General features: G+C 37.8%; 1 protein-coding gene across 2 annotated transcripts in view; it reads right to left on the reverse strand.

Annotated features, from left to right (window-relative positions):
* The window catches only part of ANO6 (anoctamin 6), a 212063-nt gene that overhangs the window by 45451 nt on the left and 141644 nt on the right, over window positions 1-24968 (reverse strand). For both annotated transcript variants that reach the window (XM_082422554.1, XM_082422553.1), the window contains 4 exons: window positions 24278-24393; window positions 18556-18690; window positions 8974-9079; window positions 4817-4877 (listed from right to left, as the gene is read on the reverse strand). In XM_082422554.1, the coding sequence (XP_082278680.1) occupies window positions 4817-4877; window positions 8974-9079; window positions 18556-18690; window positions 24278-24393 (418 nt within the window). The remainder of the gene's footprint in view (window positions 1-4816; window positions 4878-8973; window positions 9080-18555; window positions 18691-24277; window positions 24394-24968) is intronic.

The raw sequence follows: 24968 nt of genomic DNA on the forward strand, positions 1-24968 counted from the left end.
GGAAACCACTGGCCCTTTCCAACCTAAAGAAAGGGACTGTGGGTGAGAAGAGGGTATCTTTCCATTAATAGCCTCTTTATGAGCCCAGCCTGGAAAAAGCTTTCTAAAGCCACTTTGGATACCTTCCCTGTGTTTTTTGTAATCCCTCTAAATTTTGTCATTTTCATTGAAATATTAGACATACAGATGTTTTCGAAATTTTTATTGATTTTCAATGAAGAAAATCCTCCATTTCCTCCTCTGCTAAGTAAAGAAAATTACTTTTCACTTTATTAAAAAAAAGCAGTTTACTTTCACGAATTTGTATCTTCAAACGTATCTATTTTTAAAGGAATTTGTGAGGCAAGACATGAAAGTCCATCTGTGTTTTGGCACCTACAGGTAGGCATAGATGAAACAAACAGGACTGATTTCATGAGTCTGGAAGGCTGGGGCTTTCTTATTCTTGTTACAGAAAGAAAAGTCTGTACCTGTGTAGGTGAGGTAGGACCAAGGATGTGGAACCATCATTTTCTAACCCATTTTTCAGAACCCCACACAAGGCAGTGCAATTATATCAAATAAATATTTCTGTATCCTTCTAAAAGTCTGCTACAACTTTATTACTATACATTGCGTTTTGTCATTGATCTAAACACTGATGACAACCAAATTATTTGCAGAACTCTTATTCTGTGCTTGTCGCTTTCTGTCTCTGGGGACCTCAGGTAATTTGCCTAATCTGCCTGAGCCTCATTTTCCACATCTTTAAAATGGGAGTGTAACAGCCATTTATTTGTTCAGTATCTATCTAGCAACAGTATCAACAGATGATTTATGAAAATCAAACTACTCTTCTCACAAAAAGCAATAGAAACAATTCTAATCAGTGCCATCAGGGAGAAACAGCGGGTACCCTTCCCCTTCCTCCCTGAACTTGAACATAAAGGGTAAAATGACTGCTTTTACCAAATCCTGAAATTGAGGAGTTCTGAGTGGGAAGTGATATAACTGCCATGCAAGGAAGAAATGGCCTGGTGACAAATAATGATTAGGTAGCAAATCCTCGAAACCTTGAAAGGCACAAACCCTGGGAGCTGTGGGAATGGGTGGGAGTTGCTTAGTTCCTCATTTCACAGAGCCCAGAACTTTGCAGGGTCCGTGAAAGATGCTGATAGCCTAGTATAGCCACCCAACGTTCTGGAGCACTCCTGGGCTACCTGGCTGCTGAGTCACAATGCTGTGTGTCCCAGAGTGAGAGCACCGGGACCTGGGGTGACTGTGCATGATGCTGGACAGGAATTTCCTGTTCTGTACCTTTTGCTCTTTCTCTCTTCCTGCAATGAAACAACTGGTCGAACTCTGGTGGGGAACTCCGCACTTATATTCTCTGGCAAACCACACACCAGGCAGCTCTAGCTGACTGGTGAGAGACAGGACTCTTATACGAATACGTAATAAGAGAGAAGAAAACCAGCTTGTCCTCTTAATCAGGACATTAAACAGCTAAAGAAAATATGCATCAGATGAAGAAGATTCCCAATACACAGCGTTGGTGGTTGTAGCCAGCAATGTCGAAGGACAAGGCACACTCTGGTAGATGGGAGCATTCTGGTGGCCTTAAGAGTTTGCTGCTGAAGGGCTGAGATATTTTATTGGGCCTTGAAACTAGGCACAGACCTCTTCACTCACAAAGGCAGACAAGGCAGATGAGCTCGCTCAGCCTGTATTCTAACTTCCTAACTGAGAGACTACGAGACTGAAAATACGTTTCTCAGGAAAAACAACAAGGTCGTCCTGTATAGCACAGGGAACTATATTCAATATCCTGCGATGAATCATAATGGAAAAGAATATTAAAAAAATGCACATATATGTATAATTAAATCACTTTGCTGTACAGCAGAAAGTAGCATAACATTGTAAATCAACTATACTTGAATAAAATAAATTAAAAAAATTATAATCCTTGAAAAAGAAAACGAAAAAGAAAATTCATTTCTTAAACTCTCTTGCAGTTAGGGCTCCAGATGTGGTTTTAAAAATGCCCATCAGACGCATCTGTGTGTCACTTAAATCAGAAATGCAGCTGAATGGAAGCAAGGGTGGTTATAGACACTGTGGTATTTTGCTGGTATGGATGCAGCTGCAGAAGCAGAGACCTCAAACTAACAGTCGCAAGAGTCATTTTCTGATCTCCAAGTGCAGCTAGTTAGGGTGAAGGCTTCCTGAAATCCCCCCACCCCTCCTTATGAGCCAGGGGTCTGGGTTTTTCTGTAAATCTCTAGGCCCAGCCTAGAACTCAAAGGTGAAAATTAAAAATTGCAGTCATGCAGCCAAGAGGCTGGCAGGGAGCATTAGACAGAAGTAGGTAAGAAACAACAAGGAATGGGGAGGGAGGATACGTTCAGAACCTTTACTTCAATCGCGGTTAGTTGGTGTTTAGGACTTTAGGAGTCAGTATGAGTAGATGGAGTGGTTTGGCCTACAAGGGGGGATATTTTTCAAGTAAGTCCATGACTTGTGCTATATTTATTATAAAAGGTTTTCTACCCTCAACTTTTATAATTTCTAGGGAGCAGAAAAATACTCTGCCACATACATCTGGGCACAAAGGAGATGCTACAGGAATATGATGATGGTGATATGAAAAACTTCAGTTCTGCAATTGCAGTCTTTCTGTAATTAGGTTCACAGCAGTAGTTCTCATAAGCCAGAGGTAACAAGAAAAGCAATATCAGGCATTTAAAATAAAGACTTCATCATACATACATATCCTTAAAGATACATATATGGTGCTACGAGCAGGGCTGAAATGTTTTCTGCATTCTACAACCTGATGAAATAAAAGCAGCAGCTCAATATGCCTGTCAGTTCTATAAACATGGTGTAGTTAATGATCACAGAAAGCAGGGTGGGCTAGGGACCTTGAAGTTTTTCTTTCCAGTGTCAGAGTTAGTATTTTTTGCTTTATTTTAAAAGTCTCTTTTAATTAGGGCTATCAGCATCCATTAGTGTATGGAGTTCAATAGATGTGTTAGAATTTTATAGATTATGAATCAGTGCTGAGACTGAGGTTTAGGCAATAGTTCAAAGTGACCCCACCCAAGTGTTCGGCACCTACCCTCTTACCGGGGATAAAAAAAAAAAAAAAAAAAAAAAAGATTATTTTACAGTGGAGGAGTACAGAGAATCTTAATATATGAACTTGATCTTTAGTCTCCCACATGTCAAATATTAGCTAGTGTTTGGTCTCCAGCCAAAACATGCTAAATGTCTGAATGACAGTGTGACTTATTAGGTAAGTTTGGCCTTCTTAGAGTTTATGCAGGAGTGGCAACTAATATCTCTTAAAAGTGTCCAACATATATACACTACCAAATGTAAAATAGATAGCTTGTGGGAAGCAGCCACATAGCACAGGGAGATCAGCTCGGTGCTTTGTGACCGCCTGGGGGGGTGGGATGGGGAGGGTGGGAGGGAGGGAGATGCGGGAGGGAGGAGATATGGGGATATATGTATATGTATAGCTGATTCACTTTGTTATAAAGCAGAAACTAACACACCATTGTGAAGCAATTATACTTCAATAAAGATGTTTAAAAAAAAAAAAGTGTCCAAAATAATTGGCCTGTCCGTTCTGTGATTCATCTGGGGACCCTTCATAGGCACAACCACTGCAAGAGAGAAATACCGCCAAGGACACCTGTAAACAGCTGTATCTGTAAGTGAGCTGCATGTGTTGATGTGCTGTTTTCTCCAAAATAGAAGACTTGGTTCTGTCTCGTCCCCCAACTATCTACACCCTGAGCACTATTTTCCCCTTGACTTACACGATGAAATTGGAAATGCAGTTATTTTATCTTTGAAAGTGGACATTTTTTTCTTCTATGGTAGAACAGTTACATCAATTAAACATGTAAAAGTCTGTATTTAAATAAAATGATAATTGCCTCATTAATGTAATTAATGTAATTAATTAATGTAACTAATCTATTCAAAATAAATAATATATAGTATTAAAGCGTCTATATACAAATTATATTCTTTAGGATCATATTTGTTCTATTTATTAAACAGAATGTTACTATTATAAGTGTAGCAGCACATACTTATTAACTACTCACTCATATAGAAGTGTATAAAGAAGAAAGCTTACCTGTAATTCTTGTGTTGCTGCTTTTCCCGAACCCCAAACCCTTGAAAGTCAGGTTGGATCACAGCTATGAGGGTTATTACAATAGCTCCCAGTGAATCATGCCCCTGTGTATCCAGCCCTTGAGCAGTCCTCCCACCTCCTCACATTGTTGTCGGGTTGACCATGACTTGATTTGGTTGATGGAACATTTGCAAACTTGATGCAAACACAAGCTTAAAAAATGCCTGGAGTGTGCTTCTCCTGTCTTGCTTCTCTTTGGAACCCTAAACTTCCATGTGAAGAATCCTGGGCCAGCCCACTGGAGGATGAGACACCATGTAGACCCAGAGGAGGTGGCCCAGCTGAGCCCCATAGACCAACCCCTCCTGGCGAACTATGCCTGGAGAACCTCCCAGCTGATGCAGAGATTCATGAGAAACAATAAACCTGTGTTTAAGCCACTACATTTTGAGGTAGGTTTTTATGCAGTAATTGATACAATGGCCTTAAGAATTATAAATGGAGTTTAGGGGGAGATGAAGTTTGGGCAATCCAAGGGACTAAAAGTGGGTTACCTTAATCGCCTATATAAAACCATATAATGCTATTTAGTTCGGTACTTGTATGATCTTAAGGTTTTTGTTTGTTTGTTTTTAGTTATGAGGCAAAAGGAAACTGAAAAAAATGAACATAACTTACCCCATACCCCCATAAATACTGCAAAGACTAGGGTTCCAAAACTGTCAAAGAGGCACAATTTCTGGAAAATACAATAATAACATATACATGAATCATGTTCTTCACTTACTAGGATTCAGCAAATATGAACTGCTTTGTATATGCTACAGTTTGGGAGTTTCTTTTAAAGCTGTTACCTAGTTTGACAATCACTGTATCTACTACATACTTACAGATGAGATTTCTCATTCTCTTGAAAGCAAGCAGCCTCTGCTGTATTTACCAGAGTACATTTTCCAATGGAATCTTTCCATATCATGATAAAGAAATAGGCTCAGCTGCTAAGACCCCATGCTGTTGAAAGCTTCTAACATACTTTTGAAGAACAGCCTCTTTTTATGGACCATGATAGTGAATTTGAGGAAACAGAATGGCCCTAAGAGTACAATGAACTCCAAACAACTTTCAGATTTATGATTTGCATCTGATTATCCAACCCTCGTCAGAGGGCAAGTTCCTGAATTCCTGCATTTCTTGTTAAGAGAAGCACAAAGCTGGGGTTTACTTTGAGATGGCTCTCCCCCCAGGAGACAGCTCTGTTTCCTCAAATCCAATGATGACTTTTCTACCATCGCTGATGGAAGCTTCCTTTAGGATAAGGAGGCACAGATGCTTTTGCTGACGTTACAAAGGGTACAATGATCATGAAGGAATACATGACATACTCTATTTACTAGTTCTGCTAAGTTTCCCCTTTTTGCTAGTATAAAAATAGTCTATCTCCCTCTATGAATTCCTGGAAGATCTTCCAATTAGTTACCGATTTTTCATTAGTGAGCATTTTTATATCTCCTAAAAAGGTCTATTAAGTTAGTGGAAAAAGTGGCAAACATAATATCAACTTTATGATAGATCTCATGAAAAGTAAAGAAGACATGGTAGAAAAGGAAGCTGTAGGCTAAAAATAAATAAATAAATAAATAGCAAACTTTCCAGTGCAAAGGAAAATTCAAATCTGCTTCTCAGAAAAACTCAACTTTTTTTAAGGTTCTTTCTGTGTTGCCCTTTATACTGATATAAAATGAGTAAACTTTCATCTACATAAAAATATGTTATGTTATTTTTGTAAAATAATATCCACCCACCCATCTTCTTATACATCCTTTTTCCAAAGCATATAGAGGCCCTCAATCATCCGTATATACCCTGAGCAGAAAGCACAGACCCGAACTGCCTGTCATTCAATTACTCCTCTCAAAAATCCAGCTCAAGGACGACAAAATTAATAAATGAGTGATCATTCTGGGGAACAATGCTCCCCACCTATTTATTCCTCTACTCCTGGGATTCTATGGAACATGATTTCAAGTCTTTTAGCTTTGACTCTTATGGAACCATCTTTTCCAAGCTGTCTTTTAATGTCATACCTTATCCCTTATTGAAAATTATTGCAGGAAAAGTCCTCAGAGAAACATTTCTGCGTGTTATAATGTTATTCTTGAAGATTCTATCCAATGTTACTCCTCTTCTAGGAATCAATGCAAACCTCTCTCTATTTGATACCTCCCTATCTGCCCTGACACCTCCACCCTCACTCCAGAAAGAGAAAATCCTATTATGCTGAGAAAAAGCCACTGGAAGCACATCTGTCAATGTTAGAGGGGGAAAAAAAAAAGGAGCAGCAAGAAAAGGCAAGTTTACTGCTAATGCCAAGCTCACCCCAGCTGCCTAGCTCAAGACGAGGGATGTGCCTTGCACTCTTATGAGAGGGAGTTAGGTGGCTTGGAGGAAGTTACCATTTTTGCCACTTGTGTAAGGATCAAGGAACTGAGAGAAAGAAGAAGATGGCTGGCTGGCCTCTCTGCTCTCCGTGCCCCAGGAGCAACATGGAAGCAGGAAGTAGGGAAGAAGATAAGCAAAGAGCTTTCTTGGTAAGAAGCTTAGCTTGCTTGGCGGGATGGCACAGAGAGGGAAAGCTGGTTGTGTTAACAGCGGCCCCAAGTCAGCATACTGCTTTAGTCAGGTGGAGCAGGAAAGAAGAGAGAGCTGTATACGCAGGCAAGATGATTTTAAGCAGACGAACCAGTTAGAAACTAGAAAAGTGACCATTCGCTATGCTTTCTTCCTGCAAAGGAACAAAATCAAAATTTTATAACAGTGTATTTCAAAGAACTAAATATTATACCTTAACCATGTTTCCTCTTTATCTTGCCAGCTAAAAAGCTAAGAACTTTATTTAATGCTCAGTCACAAAAACAGTATTAATCCTGATTACTTCCATAATTGTTTCTTAATTTCCTTGATCCTGATTTTCTGTTTCTATTTCTAATTTGTTAACAATTCTGGCATACATGTCAATTAGTGAATACTCCATCTCTTTCCAAAAGGAAAGAAATGAATATAAAAATGTATAATTGAAGAAATGATTGAATTAACCAATAAGCAGAAAAGCATGAAAAGGTGCTTCTCTTTTTCTCCTTTTTTACCTTATTTTTTCATTTCATTCTTTTACTCGTATTCTTTTATATGCTTCCCTCCCTTTGTGAATCACTCTGACAAGACTCAAGGGATTTTTTTTGGAAACTGGAAGAGAATGATTCATTTTTTTCCAAAACAATGAAAAAAAAATGTACACAGGGACATATTTGAAAGTCATGTGCTTAAGGATGGCTAGGTGGAGCAGAAGATATGAAAAAAGAGATGGGGGTTGGGTGTGTGAAAAATAATTTCTTAAGGAAAATGGAATTTCCATTTGTACTTTGTGGAGTACAGTTTGCCTCTGGTATTATCGTTGGCACTTGCCTTAAATCTAGTGCCTGGCGATACACACTAACTAGTGATCTTTATGAGTCAACATCACTGGAAGGCACCTGCTCTCTTACTAGCTCCAAGTCTTTTACTTTGAATGATCTATGATAGATATTTATAGTCTAGAACTTGTGTTGGTTGGGGGGGGATGGGCAATGAAATGTATTTTAATTCATAAATTAAGTGTAGAAATCCATGTGTTGACAATACCCTGCAATCACCTTAATTAAGGGGTGGAATAATTTTCCAAACATAGAGTTCAGTTTGAGAGTGAAGTGCCTGGTACTACAGTCAGCCACTGAAGAACACGGTAATAGCAAGGAAGGCAGATTTGCTATCATTTTCTGGCTTTGTCAGTTACTAGGCGGGTGATCTTAAGCAAATCATTTAATCTCGCAGATCCTCAGTGTTTAAATCTGTAAAATGGAGGTAACACCTGTTCTGCCTGTCTCACAGTGCTGTTTTGTGTGTCAAGTAATGATATAGTTACAACAACTTTGCAAAGTATAAACTATAAAGTGGCATCACTATCTTAGCAGTGTATTCAGTTAAAATAAGACTTACACGGAGTAGATCAGAATATTCTGAGGTCATATAAAGATTCCTAAATTTTCATGGCAGAACTAGGGGACAGAGGAAAGATCAAGACAACGGAGACTACTACAAACATCAAAGTTGTCAGGAAAACTCTCTGAAGCAAGCCGACCATCTTTCTTCCTGTCTGGCGTTTCTGGCATGCCTTTCAGTAAGCTCTCTCCAGTCTCAGTGCTTTTCCTAAACCTCCCGGATTTTAAGAAGTCATATAGCTCAAGATCATCTGCATGTATAAGGGGAACCAGATGTGTTTTGTGGGAATGTTTTGAGACAAAGTGAATAGCTGTTACCATTTGCAGACAAAACCTTTCTTATGCATTTTTATATATACAGTCTAAATCTGACCAGCAAGGTCTTTAAAATTCCAAGCAGAGTTTCAGCACACTTCCGAAGTGGGAAAACACAAGTACAGATTTCAGGTTTCCATTCACTTGAATTAAGGAAAATACTTATAATAGTAAACCTATTAAATAGTATTTATAAGCCAGGTTTGAGATTTCTGCTTTGATTACCTGAAATACTCAAATTAGTTTCAATTCCACAGTTCCTCACTGACCCTTCAGGAGATTTTAGATAAGGCTTTTAATTTCAATTTATTATTTGTAAACAAGGAAAAAACACATGCATTTTATATCTATCTTTCAAAATGAAGATTTAGTTGACAATTACCTTTCTAAATTCCTCAGAGGAAAAAATTATAATCGCTATGTTATACTAAAATTTTTAGAAGAAAAAAAAATCTTTCATTACTTGTAAACATTCAGGAAAAAAAATACCTTTGAGGACTCGCAAGTAATATTGAGTTTCCAGAATGGACAAAGCTTATCACATTGAGGGCACATTATGATCTTGCCACCAATATCAGGATCACAAACTTCTTTGCTAAAGAAAAGAGAAAAACAAAATTTAATTAAAAAAAAATTAATGAACAGAACTTTCTTTCTACCAGCATGATAAAATCCGATATCCATTCATGATAAGAAAACTAAACTAAATTCTTATAAAACTAGGAATGGAAATGAACTTCATTAACCTGATAAAATCTTGCTACATAAAACCTATAAAAAAACATTCTACTTAATAGTAAAATGGTGAAAGTATTTCCTTTACATCAGAAACAAGATGATGGGTCCCACTATCATCCCTTCTTTTCAGTGGAGGTCCTTGCCAGCACAGTAAGTAAAAAAAAAAAACAAAGATAGGAGGAATGGCAAGGAAAGAAAACTCCTATCACTAACCGATTACATAATTGTTTATATGGACAACTCAATAAGACTTGCAGATAAATTGTGAGAATAAATGAGTTTAGTAAGTTTGCTGGACACAAAATCAGTATACATAATATATATAGGGTCACAAAAAGAAACTGTGTCTCTAAAGACCTGCAACAGTTTTTAAAACACCATTTTTCAGTAGCTTAAAAAATATGAAGAGCCTAGGTATAAAAATCTAATTCAAAATGTATGAAATTTATATGGAGAAAATGGTAAAACTGTTCTGGAAGAGTAAAGAACCTATATAAATTGGGTATATTATCATGTTCATAATTTGGAAGAATCAATACTTGAAGATATCATTTCTCCCTTATATGAGATGTAAATTCAATAGAAGAGCAAAGCCTCAGAACACTCAAGACATCTCCTAAAGAACAAGGTGCTACTGGGATAGGTTAAGAAAAACTGAGCAAGAGAACAAAATAAAGAGTTCAGAAAGAGACCTCTGTATACACCAAAACTGATGTATAACATGCAGGGTAGGCCCAGCAAATTAGTAAGGTAAGAACTGATGTTTGAATAAATAGGGCTGCTGCAATGGAATATCACAGAAAAAGGTGAAATTGAACCACAAAATCCTGTCATATACAAATCAATTCCAGGTGGAAAATAAAAATGCAATAGTACCAACTTATTTTAAAAAATGAAAATTAAATTAAAAAGACTATCTAGATAACCTTGGGGTAAGGAAAAATTCTACTAATAAAAAACAAAAAAGCTTAAATCATAAAGGAAAATATTAATACATTCAAAATCTTTTAAAAGTAAGAACTTCATTAAAACACCATAAAGAGAGGGAAAAAAAAATAGTCACAGACTGGTAGAAGTTTTGTAACACGTAAAAATGACAAAGGACTACTCACAAGAGTATTTTTAAAACTACTACAAATTAATAAGAAAAAAACCAACAAACTAACAACAGGTTACACACTGCTCGCTCTAGGAGAAGCAATGCAGATGGACTCTTACGTGAATGGGACTGGAGTTGCAGAATTAGTTGGCCCTGCAAATAACTCAGTAAAAAATAACTGGGCATGAGAAACACTTCTAGAATATCTGAGTAAAGATCTTGGAAAACTTGCTCCTCTGTAAAGCAAAGACACTGGCAAAATCTGTCAAAATTAACCTCTGCAGAACTGTAGAAATTAAACAAAGTCTTCCAGCAGTCTGAGGGGTGCTTATTTGAGGAAAAATAGCTGAATCTTTTCCATAAAATTTGGGGCATTTTAACTTGACTTATTGCCATCCCCATAACCTCAGCTTCATGGTGGCCTTTAAAACCAACAGTCTCACAACCAAGGAAGCCTAGCAGCCACTGAAGGGGCAGAAGTGGTTTGAAGTTACCAAAAAACCCATTCCCAGAGAGTTGTCACTGTTTGACCTATCTCAAGCTCATGCTGTGCAAATAGCCCTATCCCCAGAGTGTCTGCTGAAAGTAATTAGCAGGAATTATTTAACATTACAATTGCCTGAGGCAATGACACCAATAGAGACTAACAAGATGCTGATTAGAAAACTTAGAAGGAAAAATTGGGTAATGAGATGTTCTGGGGGTGGGGGTAGGGTTAAAAAGCTCCAACAAATTCCTAGAATTGTGGACAGTGCATATGACCAGCAAAGACCTGAGAAAACCTTAATCTCTCAACTCTGGCTGACCTTGAGGTTCTGCATTAGCAAGAAGTAAAGGCTAAGGAAGAGCTGCAAACTGCCTGCTGGAGTGCTGAAGGTATTCCCCAACACACAAACACAGAGCCACTCGGCAAAGGCTCAAAAAAATGATTGGTTCCAAGTATTTAAAGAAATCACTGTCCAATCATCATTAGCTGACAACTAAGCATTTGTACACAGATCTCATGGCCATGCATGATAAAGAATACAGACTTTACAGAATTTGCTCAGGAAAATAACTAAATAAATAGCAGCAGCACAGCAATGACAACAGAAGCAACAACAAACCCTGAGGAGGGGACAAATCTGGTTTCCAGATCTGCCACAATATTTTAAATGCCCGGTTTTCAACAGAAAATTACAAGATACACAAAGAAACAGGAAAGTTTGGCCATAACACAGGGTAAAAAAGAAGTCAATAGAAACTCCCTGAGGATGTCCAGACATTGGAATTACTAGACAAAGACATAAATAAGCAATTATACATATGTTAAAGAACTAATAGAACCCATGTTTAAAGAATTAAAGTATGTGAACATCTCGTTGTACAGAGAATTTCAATAGATAAAAATTATTTAAAAGACCAACTCGAAAATTTAGAGATACAAACATAATGACTAAAATGAAAAATTCACTAGAGAGGTTCCTCTGCAGATATGAACTGGCTGAAGAGAAAGTCAGCTAACTTAAAACTAGGTCTATTGAGATGATCCAGTCTGAGAAACACAAAGAAAAAGGAATGACAAAAAATGAACACAGCCTCAAGAGATGGGTGGGACACCATCAACAATACACATAATAGGAGTGCCAGAAGGAAGGAGGGAAAGAAAGGGGCGGAAAGAATATGTGAAGAAATAATGGCTGAAAAACTTCCCAAATTTGATGAAAACATTAATTTGTACATCCAAGAAGCTCAACAACCTCCAAGTAGTATAAACTTAGAGATATCCAAACATAGGCACATCAGACTCAGTGTGTCAAAAGACAAGAAGAGAGAATTTTGACAGCAGAAAGAGAAAAGTGACTCAACATATACTAAGACTCCTCAGTAAGATAAGCAGTTGATTTCTAATCAGAAACTATGAAAGCCAGAAGGGAGTGGGATGATATCACCAAAGTGCTAAAGGAAAAGACTGTCGATCAAGAATTCTATATCCAGCAGAACTATTCTTCAAAAAATGAAGTCAGTTTAATTAGGTCCCATTTGTTTATTTTTGTTTTTATTTCCATTATTTTGGGAGACAGATCAAAAAAGATATTGCTGAGATTTATGTCAGAGAGTGTTCAGCCTATATTTTCCTCTAGGAGTTTTATAGTGTCTTGTCTCACATTTAGGTCTTTAATCCATTTTATTTTTGTGTATGGTGTTAAAGAATGATCTAATTTCATTTTTTTTTAACATGTAGCTGTCCAGTTTTCCCAGCACCATTTGTTGAAGAGACTGTCTTTCCACCATTATGTAGTCTTGCCTCCTTTGTCATAGATTAATTGACCACAGGTATGTGGGTTTATTTCTGGGCTTTCCATCCTGTTCCATTGATCTATATTTCTATGTTTGTGCCAGTACCATGCTGGTTTGATGACTATAGCTTTGTAGTACAGTGTGAAGCCAGGGAGCCCGATTCCTCCAGCTCCGTTTTTCTTTCTCAAGATTGCCTTGGCTATTTGGGGTCTTTTGGGCATATATCCAGAGAAAAACATGGTCCAAAAGGATACATGCACCCCAGTGTTCATTGCAGCACTGTTTACGACAGCCAAGACATGGAAGCAACCTAAATGTCCACTGACAGAGGAATGGATGAAGAAGATGTGGGTGCATATACACAATGGAATATTACTCAGCCATTAAAAAGAATGAAATAATGCCATTCGCAGCAACATGGATGGACCTAGAGATTGTCATACTGAGTAAAGTAAGTCAGAGAAAGAGAAATGTCATATGATACCCCTTATATATGGAATCTAAAAAGAAATGATACAAATGAACTTATTTACAAAACAGAAACAGACTCACGGACCTAGAGAAGGAACTTATGGTCATCGGGGGGAAGGGTGAGGGGAAGGGGAGAATGGATACATGTATATGTATATGTATATGTATGTCTGAGTCGCTTTGCCATGCACCTGAAACTATCACAACATTGTTAATTGGCTATACTCCAATATAAAATAAAAAGTTTAAAGAAAAATGAAGGAGAAATTATTTGAAAGATTTATATTTATATAATAGATTTTTATAATGAAGGAGAATTATGTGAAAGATTCCACTGCTAGCAGACCTGCTCTACAAGAAATACTAAGGAGAGTCCTTCAGGCTTAAATGAAAGGACACTAGGCAGTAAGTCAAACTCAGCTGAAAAACTAAAGAGCAATGGTAGAGGTAACTACATAGGTTAAAAAAAAAAGAAGAAGAAAATATATATATATTTTTGCATGTAATTATTTTCTTCTATCTGATGTAAAAGATAAGTGCATAAAACGATACTTATGAAACTGTGTTGATGGGCTTATAAATGCATAAAAATGTAATTTGTTTGACAATAATAGCACAAAGGGGGGGGGGAACAGACCGATACCAAAACAGAGTTTTTATATACTACTGAAATTAAGTTGGGATTAATATGAACTAGATTGTTTTAAAACAAGATGTTAATTATAATCTCCAGGGCAACCACTTAAGAAAATACCAAAAAAAGAAAAAAAAAGGAAAAGAAACAACAAATTAAAATAGCATTAAAATGGTATACTAGAAAATATTTTATACAAAAAAGGTAGTAATGGAGGAATGAAAAAAAAGACATAAGACATATAGAAAACAAATAGAAAAACGGCAGATGTAATTCCAACCTTGTCAGAAATTACATTAATGTAAATGAATTAAATATTCCAATCAAAAGACAAAACGCAGAAATAAATGGAATAGAGAATAGATAAGCAACAGAGAAAAATCAACAGTTGGTTCTTTGAAAAGATAAATAGATTGCCAAGTTTTTAGGTAGACTAGTCAAGAAAAGAAAGAGAGAAGATGCAAATTACTAAACTTAGAAATGAAAGGAGGAACATTACTGTTGACCTTACGGAAATAAAAAAGGAATATAACGGAATACTGTCAATAATTATATGCCAACAAATGGAATAATCTAAATGAAATAGATAAAGTCCTAGAAAAACATAAATGACTGAAGTTGACTCAAGAAGAAATAGAAAACCTGAATAGACCTACAGTGAGTTAAGAGACTGAATTAGTAATCAAAGAAATGCCTAAGCCCATGTGATGTGGCTTCACTGGTGAATTCTATCAGCCATTGAAAGAAAAACTGATGCCAATGCTTCACGAACTCTTCTAAAAATAAAGAGGTAGAAACACTTCCCAATTCATTCTATGAAAGTAGTATTACACCAATACTGAAACCAGACAAAGGTATCACAAGAAAACTACAGACTACTATCTCTTATGAATATAAATGCAAAAATCTTCAACAAAATATTAGCAAATTAAATCCAGTAAATCAAATCAAATCAAGTGGGATGTATCCAGGAATGCAAGGACCATTCAACAGTACAAAAATCAATTCATGTAATATGCCATATTAATAGAATAATGGATTAAAAACTAGGAATAGAAGAGAATGTCCTCAACGTGATAAAGAACATCTATGAGAAAACCACAGCAAAGATCATAGTTAATGGTGAAAGACTGAATACTTTCCTCCCAAGATCAACACTGTACTAGAGGTTCTAGTCAGGGCAACTAGACAAGGAAAATAAATTAAAAACCTCTAGATTAGAAAGAAATAAGTAAAACCATTTCTATTCCAGATGATATGATATAGTATATTAAAATCCTAAGGAACCCTCCAAAAACTATTAGAATTAAGAAGCCAGTCCATCAAGGTTATAATACACAAATCAGTATATAAAAAAGTAATTATATTTCTATACAACATGAATGGTCTAAAAATAAAATGAAGGAAACAATTTCATTTACAATAGCATCAAAAATAATAAAATACTTAGAATAAATTTGAGAAAAGAAGTGTGAAACGTGTATACTGAAAACTACAAAATATTGATAGAAATTAAAGATGACCTAAATAAATGGAAAGCTATTCTGTGTTTATGGATCAGAAGCCTTAATATTGTTAAGACAGCAGTAGTCCTTAAAGTGACCTACAGATTCAAGGCAATTCTGGCTTTTTTGTAGAAATGAACAAGCTGATCCTAAAATTAATACGGAAATGCAAGGTACCCAGAATAATCAAAACAATCTTGAAAAACAAAGTTTCCAATTTCAAAACTTACTAAAAAGCTATAGCAATCAATATAGTGTGGTACTTGCATAAAGGACAGACATATAGATTGATAGAAATGAATTGACAGTCCATAACAAACTCTTATATTTATGGCCAAATATTTTTTGACAAGGGTGCCAAGACAGTCCAACGGGGAGAAAATAATCTTTACAAAATGGTGCTGGGACACCTGAATATATACCTGGCAAGAAAGAAAGTTGAACCTTTACCTTATACCATTTACAAAAATGAACTCATAGACCTAAAACTATAAAACTTTTAGAAGATAAACACTGAGAAAGTCTTCATGACTTTGGATTACAAACGCTTTCTAAGATATGACACCAAAAGCACAAACAACAAAAGTAAAAAATCAGGTAAACTGCACTTCAGTAAAATTAAAAACTTTTGTGCTTCAAAGGACACCATCAAGAAAGTGAAAAGACAATTCACAGAAGGGGAGAAAATATTTGCAATATAAATATTTGATAAGGGGCTTTTATCCAAAATACATGAAGAACACTTAAAACTAGACAATACAAATGACACAATTAAAATGGGTCAAAGAATTTGAACAGATGTTTCTCCAAAGAAGATATACAAATGACAAAATGAGCACATGAAAAGACGCTCAACATCAGTGGGCATTAGGGAAATACAAATCAAAGCCATAATGATATACCACTTCATACCAACGAGGATGGCTAATATCTGTTTATTCGTTTGTTTGTTTATTTATTTATAACCCAGCAATAACAAGTGTTGATGAGGATGTGGAGAAATCGGAATCCTCATACATAGCTACTGGGAGTGTAAAATGGTACAGTCACTTTTAAAAAAATACTTGGCAGTTCCTCAAAATGTTTTATCTACAGTTACCATAACATCCCAGCAATTCCATTTTTTGATATGGTCTCAACAGAATTGAAAACATATGTCCACACAAAAACTTGTACATGAATGATCACAGCAGAATTATTCACCATAGCTAAAAAGTGGAAACAACCCAAATGTCAACTGATGGATGGATAAACAATGTTGTGTATCCATATAATGGCATATTATTTGACCACAAAACGGAATGGGGTACTGGTCCATGCTATACCATGGATGCACCGTGAAAACATTATGCTAAGTGAAAGATGACAATCACAAAACACCACATGCTGCACATACTATATGGTTCCCTTTAGGAAATGTCCAGAATAGGCAAATACGTAGAGACAGAAAGTAGATTAGTAGCTGCCAGAGGCTAAGGGAAAGGGAGGTTAGGGAGTGACTACTAAAGGTACTAAAGTAAAGGTTCCTTGTGGGGTGATGAAAATGTTCTAAAATTAGATAGTGGTGAGGGTTGTAAAACTCTGTGAATGTACTTAAAACCACTAATTGTACTCTTTCAAAGGGAGCATTTTATGGTATATGAATTATATCTCAATAAAGCTGTTATTTTAAAGTGTGCATGAGCTTTAAACAGGCCTTTTATAGAAGAGGAAATACCTACAGTATCCTCTGCCTATCCATAGATATTTTCAAAAGCACACAAAATAAATTATATTTTGAAGGGGTACAAGTACATGTGAAAAAGAATATACAGTGTATGTTAAGGAATGATAAAAATAAAATTTAGTATAGTTGTCATTTCCAAAGTAAGGGGATGCAATTGAGCAAAGCACTTCATGGGTAACAGGTATGTTCTTTTTCTTAAACTGGGTAATGAATCATTATTCCTTACATCTTGAATACATTTTCTGTTCTTGTGACTCTACTCAGTATGTAATAAAATTAACTGCAAATACATATATTTTAAATATTTTAAAACTATATAAAAATTAAGTAAATAAAGTCGCAATAGTTTTGAGCACAGGGAGTATATCCTCAAGACTCTATCCCCCCCTCCACACCCTTTTCTGTAAATTAATTTGTGTGAAAGAGTAGGACATATGTGGTGTGCCTGTTATGGTGATTTTATAAAATAAATTACAATGAGAACCACCATCATGCAAGAACCGTATAAAAATGCTACTTTTTCACTTTGAAAGTGTATTTTTGAGATACCTTTTTTTGGCTGGAACAATATGTGAAACAACGGAGAAGCCAAGAACAAATTTAGGCAAAAGAGATCAACATTCAGCCTTTGGCCCTAAACTCTTTTCCAGTGAAGAGAGGAGAGTACTTCAAAGACCATCTGCAGCTTTCTAGCTAAGAACCATAACGGGCACAAACACCCAGAATCCTCTGTTAAACAGAATGGATAATTATGTCTATACATCAGAGCTGCCATGTAAGCTTCCTGCCTCCGGAGCCAGGCTCATATGCCCTGGGCTAGAAAAATTTGGTCATCGGTTTGTCACTGTTTCCCAGAAATTTTGATCTGGCTGTCACACCTGGATAGAGGCCAGATGAACAAGAGAAAATGCCTGGTTCCGTGCTGCATCCCTTCTGGAGGTTGAGATCACCAAAAGCAAAGGATTAATAATACATTTCAGAACAGTGATGGTGAAATTCAGTGTTCTGGCACCCATGTATTTCCCTCTAGACAGTGCAGCTGGTATTTTAATTTCAACATCAAGCACAAACTCATTCTTTACTACTTTCCCCCCCCCACAACACTGTTAGGGCCTTTTTTTTTTTTTTTAAGTAAAACAAACAAAAGAAAGTATCATTTACTTGAGTTTTTAAACATGTATTCCTTAATATATGTTAAGAAGTCATTTCTAAAAACATAGAAACACCAATTTTACCAGTTTTGCCATTGAAACCCTGAAGCAATCAGAGCTGCTCCTGGCCCACATCTGTGGGGCTGAGTGAGGCATTCCTCTGGGGGCCAGAAGTTCAAAGTCGATCCTCCCTCCAGACCTCATTTCTTTTTCAAACAAAGTATTGTCTTAAAATACTGGCGTGTTTCCTAACGGTAATATTCCTGTCAGAGGCTGGGCTGCGTTATCTAAGAAAAATTTTCTTCCATTTCACTTAGTTATTATGCTCAGGACAAAAGGGTTATATCATCTAAAGCAATAAGTGTTCTGCAATGAGTCTTCTTTTACGAAAACAGTCTAAGTCCCTGAAAATAATTTTATGTCTAATCAACTTTTCAGCACGGTAACAAGGAATAGAGAGAGGTTACCTCCATGTACAGTTATTCTGATTAAAATATCCGTAGAGAAAGCAAGCCACTCCCACAACTGCTGCCAGGAGAAGCATCTGAGTGTAATAGCCCAGCCAGGCAAAATAGATCCCAATCTTCTCTCCATAGTATTTCCTGAAGAAAGACAGAAGTTATTTTCAGAAGAGACATACGATCACTCTGCAGCTTTATCCTAATATTAATTTCTGATTCTAAATAAAGGGGGCTTTAAAATTAAACCTCTGACTCAATTCCCACTTAAAAACATATCTATTTTCATAGCAGGCCCCAAATTCTACTGTGAAACAAGAGGTGTTTTACATATCATGGAAGTGCTGATCACGGGGTAACCTGCTGAAGAGAAGTAAATTAGAATACAGCAAAGGAGGGGAAAATGCTGAATATTAGAGAATATTATCATCACTCTTTGTAAAGACTGGCAGATTTGATAAATTCCCCCAGATTGTTCTTAACATGCATGAAACGAACACGAACAATTTGCTCAGTTACCTGTTTTTGCTTTATCTCGGGGACTTCCTTGGAGCAAATGTAATGTAAATCACAAATAATAAGAAAATGCTGATAATAATAATAACTAGGAGTGGAATGGCTCTCTGACCAAAATATTTATAAAACTCGTGAGAATGGGAGAGGGCAGGACGGATATGACTGAGGAATCTATTGTCCTGTACTCTTTGTATGTAGCACTTCTATTTTTCCTAAGCTTTAAAAACTCTTCAATGTTTTTAAATTAATCTGGGGTAAATGGAAGAGGCCAGGTGGGCAAGATAAGAAAGGAGGCAGGGCATGAAGCAGGGCCAGATCGCTCCTGAAAGGGAGACAAATACACACAGGCAGAGACAAAGGGTTTAGGGGTGAGGAGAAAGCAAAGAGACACTTGTTTAGGTGACTCTCGCAGATACTTTTCCTCAACTCACTTTTCACTTCTGGCTCAGTAGTGGTTGGTAAAACCTGTAGGTTTACTTAGCTCTGAGGCCTCTATGAGGCTTCTGGCTCAGTTGGGAGCTGGGCTGAGCTCTGTAGGCTTAGCCTAGCAGGGACTCAGCCCTGAGAAACAGCCTGGAGTCCTAGAAGACTTCGCACAGGAACATCCCTGGGCTGGACCAGCACTCACAGGGCAGCTGTGAGAAGAGCTCCCTGGTCATAGGCCTCGGCGTGGGTCACATCCATGGGGAGAAGGAAGGGCTGAGAACGAGGTGGAATCAGGAGCCAGGAGGAACACAGTGTGTCCGTTCTCATGCGACTGGGGCTTTGTGGTCTGGCTCATGGATGACAGGCTCAGGATGGTGTTTGGGAGAGAAAACCCTGGCAGTGGGTTTGAGACGTCTTGGGCTCTTTGCTGTTAGGCTTTCTGAATATGTTCTTATCAATCATGTGCCCTGGAAATACCACATTTAAAACCGGAAAGAATGTTAGAAGTCGCCTGCTCCGACTGCCCAATAGTAAAAATATCCTGTTACATTTGGAGAGCTGGTCAGGCAGTCTTTGCTTGGATATTTACAGTGACAGGGGGTTCATTACTTCCGAAGGTACCCCCGTCACACTGCAGGCAAGAAGGTCAGAAAGAATTTTTTAAATCTTAAATAGAAAGCCTGCCTCCTGGTTCTTGCTGAAAGGCTGGGGAAAATGAGGAGCCCTTCAAATGTGATATTCTCTGATTATTATCTCTCTCTGCCCCAAACATCCCAATTCTTAACACCAATTTCTAAAACTTCAGCTTTTATTTTTTTAATCAAAGTTATACCTATACATTCATTAAAGAGTCAAACACTTCTATTGATAGAACACTGATTATAAAGAGAAGCAGTCCCCAACAACTTCTCCCATGTCCTGGCCAGAAGCAAGCACTTCTGACTCTTACAGCTGATTCCTGGAATATTTACCTCCATCTCTCTAAATAATATACCTGTAGTGCAGTCTATTGACTTTTCAGTTTTATGTATCACCTACTGATGCTCTACTTTGGAAGATGAGGATTAAGCTCTCTTTCAATCCCCGTCTCATCTACACACCCACACCTCCACTCCTCCATCCTCTCGACATAGTTACAATATAATTTTGATTAGAGCAATATCCTTGCTTTATAAATATTAAGACTCTGTAAAGACTGTTCACAGCTGCATCAAGTCATCTGCTATGCTTACTTTTTCTCTCCTGCCCAATATTTTGTTTTCTCTGGAATTAATAATTGTCTTGGTGGTTCATTGCTTAGCTTTCTGTGTACTTATCAACGATTCAACCCCAGACTTTCCTTTAATGTGTAACTTTCTCACTACCTTCTAACACGTGAGGTAGCCTATCAATTTCATGTCCTTGACTCAATCTCTTCAGAGCTCCTGCCACCTGGATTAATGATTTGCTAGTCCTGCCACAGAGCTGTCACCTGGGATCGCCCTGTCCCTCTCTCGGGTTGGGAATCCCCGTTCACTGAATTCACGTCTTTCTCTTTCTTGGTGGAGTACCTCCTCCATTACTTCGCATATTGAAATTGTGAAAATTCCTCACACCTAATGAACAGTTTGGCCATACTGCATTTGGACCGTGAGTTAAAAAAAGCACCTTCCTCAGAAATATGAAATTATTGCTCTCTTTTCTGGTACGCTGCCGTGTTGTTGTTGAGAAATTCACCGCTATTATGAGTCTTGCGCCTTCACATGAAACCTGTTTTTCTTTCTGGAGGCTCGTAGGATCTTCTGTCTGTCTGCAGTATTTGACAGGTCACGTTGCAGTGGCTTGATGGCTCCAGTTCACTCTCCGGGCTGGGCTCCGAGTACTGTCTGTCCATCCAGAGACTCAGGGCACTCAGTTCTTCAATACAGTTCTACAGGTACTTGTCATGAAATATTTATCTGATTTCCTCCTTACATTTTCTCTGTCCTTATTTTTAGCATTCCTATTATTTGTTCATTGCACATCCTGGACTGATTTTTAAATTTTTATCTTTTCCCCCATTTTCCCGCTATTCCTTTATAGTTTTGCTCTATGTTCTGCACAATTACTTCAACTTCATTTTTTAACACTGCTGTTGGGGTTTTTTTCTGTTCTGTTCATTAATTCCTAAGAGCTGCATTCTATTCTCAGAATAATCCTTTCTTTCTTTCTTTTTTAAAAAAATAGAATCCTGTCCTTGTACTGTGGATACCACATCTTAGCACTCAGAGAGAGTGTTGAGGGAAACTTTGCTTTTTTTTTTCCAGGGCAAAGTCTGTTTCCTCCAGGTTGTTCTTTCTGGTTTGTTTGGTTTGCTGTTTGGGAAAGAGTTCATTTTCCCTCTGCTAACCCCTGAGAACCAGCAATGAAGGTTTAACAGCCTGAGCGCTCAAGGGGTTACTAATTGGAAGCAACAAAGGGAACATGTGGACCAGGGACAGGGAATAGTTAAATGTATTTTAGCAAAAGATACTTAAAATCATGGGGAAATTGTTTTCTTTACAGAATCGCTGCTCCCAAACAAAAACCCATAAAGAATGATTAAAAAGCCATCAAACCTATCACCCTGCCATCACATGCTATAGGTTTAACATAAAACGAAAATAATGGAAGGGAACCCTCAAATAAATATCAACTTCAAATACTGACATGTGTACAAACATCCTCTTTCAAAATTTTATTCTACAGGATAACTCGAGTTAATGAGAGAAAGTGCCTCTTCATAATTCTGATCCAGCTAATAAATGAAGGAAGAAATCAGAGTATGACCAAATGAAATACGCAACATTCATTAATGGCTGCTATCGTCAGGAGAGAGACAACTGGACACTATGTACCTTTTGACAAAAGTACAAAACTCACACAAGTATTCTTGCACAAAGTCGAACCTCAATCAGATCAAGCTTTTAGATGAGGATCAAATGACTTAACTAAAGCAAATACACAGGACAGAGAAACAAGTCTAACACCACAGGGGAGAATGAAATCAGCCAAATAGAGAATAGAGAATCTGCCCCTCAACAACTGCAAGGAAAACAAAAAGGAAACGGGAAAATTATAGATTAGAAGCCACTTGAGAGATATATTAGTTGCAACATCTGGACCTTGTTTGGATCCTGATTACAACCAAAAAACTGTTAAAAAAACATATTTTTGTGATAATCAGGAAAACGTGAATACTGATTATTTCATGACTTTTAAACAAAAGGAGTATTCTGGTCGTATTTAAGAGACCTTGTCATTTTACTAATGAAATGTTAAACTATTTGGAATTTTCTTCAAAATGACCCAGTAGGAGGTAGAGGTAAACAAGAAATAACAGTGACTAGGAGTTTATAATGTTTGGAGCTGGGTGACAGACATAGTAGGCAGACTTGCTGTACTATTCTCTATACTTTTGTATACGTTTGAAATTTCCCTTAATAAAATGTAAAACAAAACGAAAATTCTTCAGTGTTTTAAAACTCTCACTTTTAAGGTGAAAAGGCTTTCCCCAAGTTCAGGTGGACAGGCACTGAGATTTCATAGAAAGAACAGGCAGGCACCTGGCTCCAGGGCCAGCGGGAGCTGCCTTGACCCTCCTCTTCTCCTCACCCTCCACATCCAACCCATGACCACGTCCTGTCAACCCGAATCCCCAAACGCTTCTACATCTGCTCCCACGATCTCTCATCTGGCTCATGCTACTGGCCTCCTACCGGCTCACCCTGCTTCCTGTGCCCCCTGTAACCCATTCTCCACACTATCTTTGCAAAATGTAAGCGAGATAAAATTACTCGAATGCTTAAAATATTACAACAGCTTCTCACTGCACTTGTCTACACTCCTTTCCATGCTCCTGATACCCTTCTAACCTTGTGTCTCATCTTTCTCTTTCTGCTTAGCACTGGTTTTCACAATTTCCTCAAACTTGCCAAGTGTTTTTGTGCCTCGGGGCCACTGTACCAGCTGCCTCTCTTCCTAGAATGACTTTTTCCAGATCCTCAAAGTACTGGCTCCTTTTCACTAGACAAATCTCAGCTCACATGCCACCTACTCAAAGATAACTTTCTAGACTCACTTCACGCCACCCCTCCCCATCTTATCACTGTGTTATTTTCTTCATTTCAATCAGAAATTTTGTTCACTTATTTGCTTAATTTTGTTTGTTTAGTTGTTCTTGACCTATCTCTCTCCAGTAGCCTTGCCCAAACAACATAAGCTTCTGGAAAGTAGCCGACACTGGTGCTTTCAGAACACAAATGCTGAACTCATATTCATATGCCGACGGAAATGGTACCTAACAGCAGATACAGGAAAGCAGTGAAAATTGGTATCTCTTATCATACAATTTAAGCTAAATCTAATATTTACTCCTGTTTAATGAAGAATTTGGTGGGTATTTGGTCCCAGTTCCTCGGAGGTAACCTCAAATGCCTTGGAATTTCCCAAGATAGGAATGACTTTGTTATTCATGGTGGACCCTAGATGGTTTGTGCTAATGAGATGACTCAGGATGGAGACTGGCCATGCCAGAAAGACCAACCATGTGACTGGAGCCATGTGATATTGCAGGACCAACAGGAGAAGAAGGGGCTGGAGATTGAGCCATGTGGGCAATGACTCGATCAATCATGCCGAGGTAATGAAGCCTCAATAAAAACTCTGGGCAATGAAGCTCAGGGCTGCAGGTGAATTCCACTGGTTAGCAGTACTCTTGGAGGACTGTCACATTTAGAAGCCACGAGGGGAACCCTGAGCCCTTCTCCTTGGAGTGCTCGCTACAACTCACCTGATAAGGTCCAAGGGCTGCTTTTTGTATATGCTTCGAGGATGAGCCCATTCCCTGTACAGAAGGTAGCGTTCATTGGGGCAGCTGAGGTCCTCTGACGGACTGCTGAAGTTGCACTGGGAAGCAGAAGCAAACAAATGAGCATCACAATCACCATGTGTTCATGTGTTCTGTTGATTAAATGTGGTACTAACACTTCACCGTCATTTGTAAATAAGGGGTCCTTATTTGCTGGAAGGGATGAAAATACCATGTAATTTTTAGTAATTCTCAACCGGGGGTAATACTAACCCCGGGAGGACCATTTGCCAATGTGGGTGGAAAGGAATGCTTGGCTGTTAGAATCCTGGGGACCACCACCGGTACTTGGTGAGAGCCCTGAAGATGCTTTATGTCCTGTAAATGGGCCAGTCCTAAACAATGAAAAACTGGGCTGCTTAAGGGCCCAAACTGCTACAGTGGAGGAACACCTGAGAGTCCAGCCCCTCCTTGGACACCTGGGGAAACCAGGGCCTTGGCTGGTTAGTGGCAGGGTCAATTCTAAAACCCAGGCTTTTTGCCCCGCAATTCAGTAGTTATTCTGTGACCACACATAGAATATAAACAACAAAAAAGCCTGACATGATGTTATACATTTAGCTTGTTCAAGAAACCAAACTTCCTGCTTCTGCTTAAATTCAACCTGACTCAC

Source organism: Balaenoptera physalus (genome assembly GCF_965194825.1).
Source record: "Balaenoptera physalus genome assembly, chromosome: 13".
NCBI classification, from domain to species: Eukaryota; Metazoa; Chordata; class Mammalia; order Artiodactyla; family Balaenopteridae; genus Balaenoptera; species Balaenoptera physalus.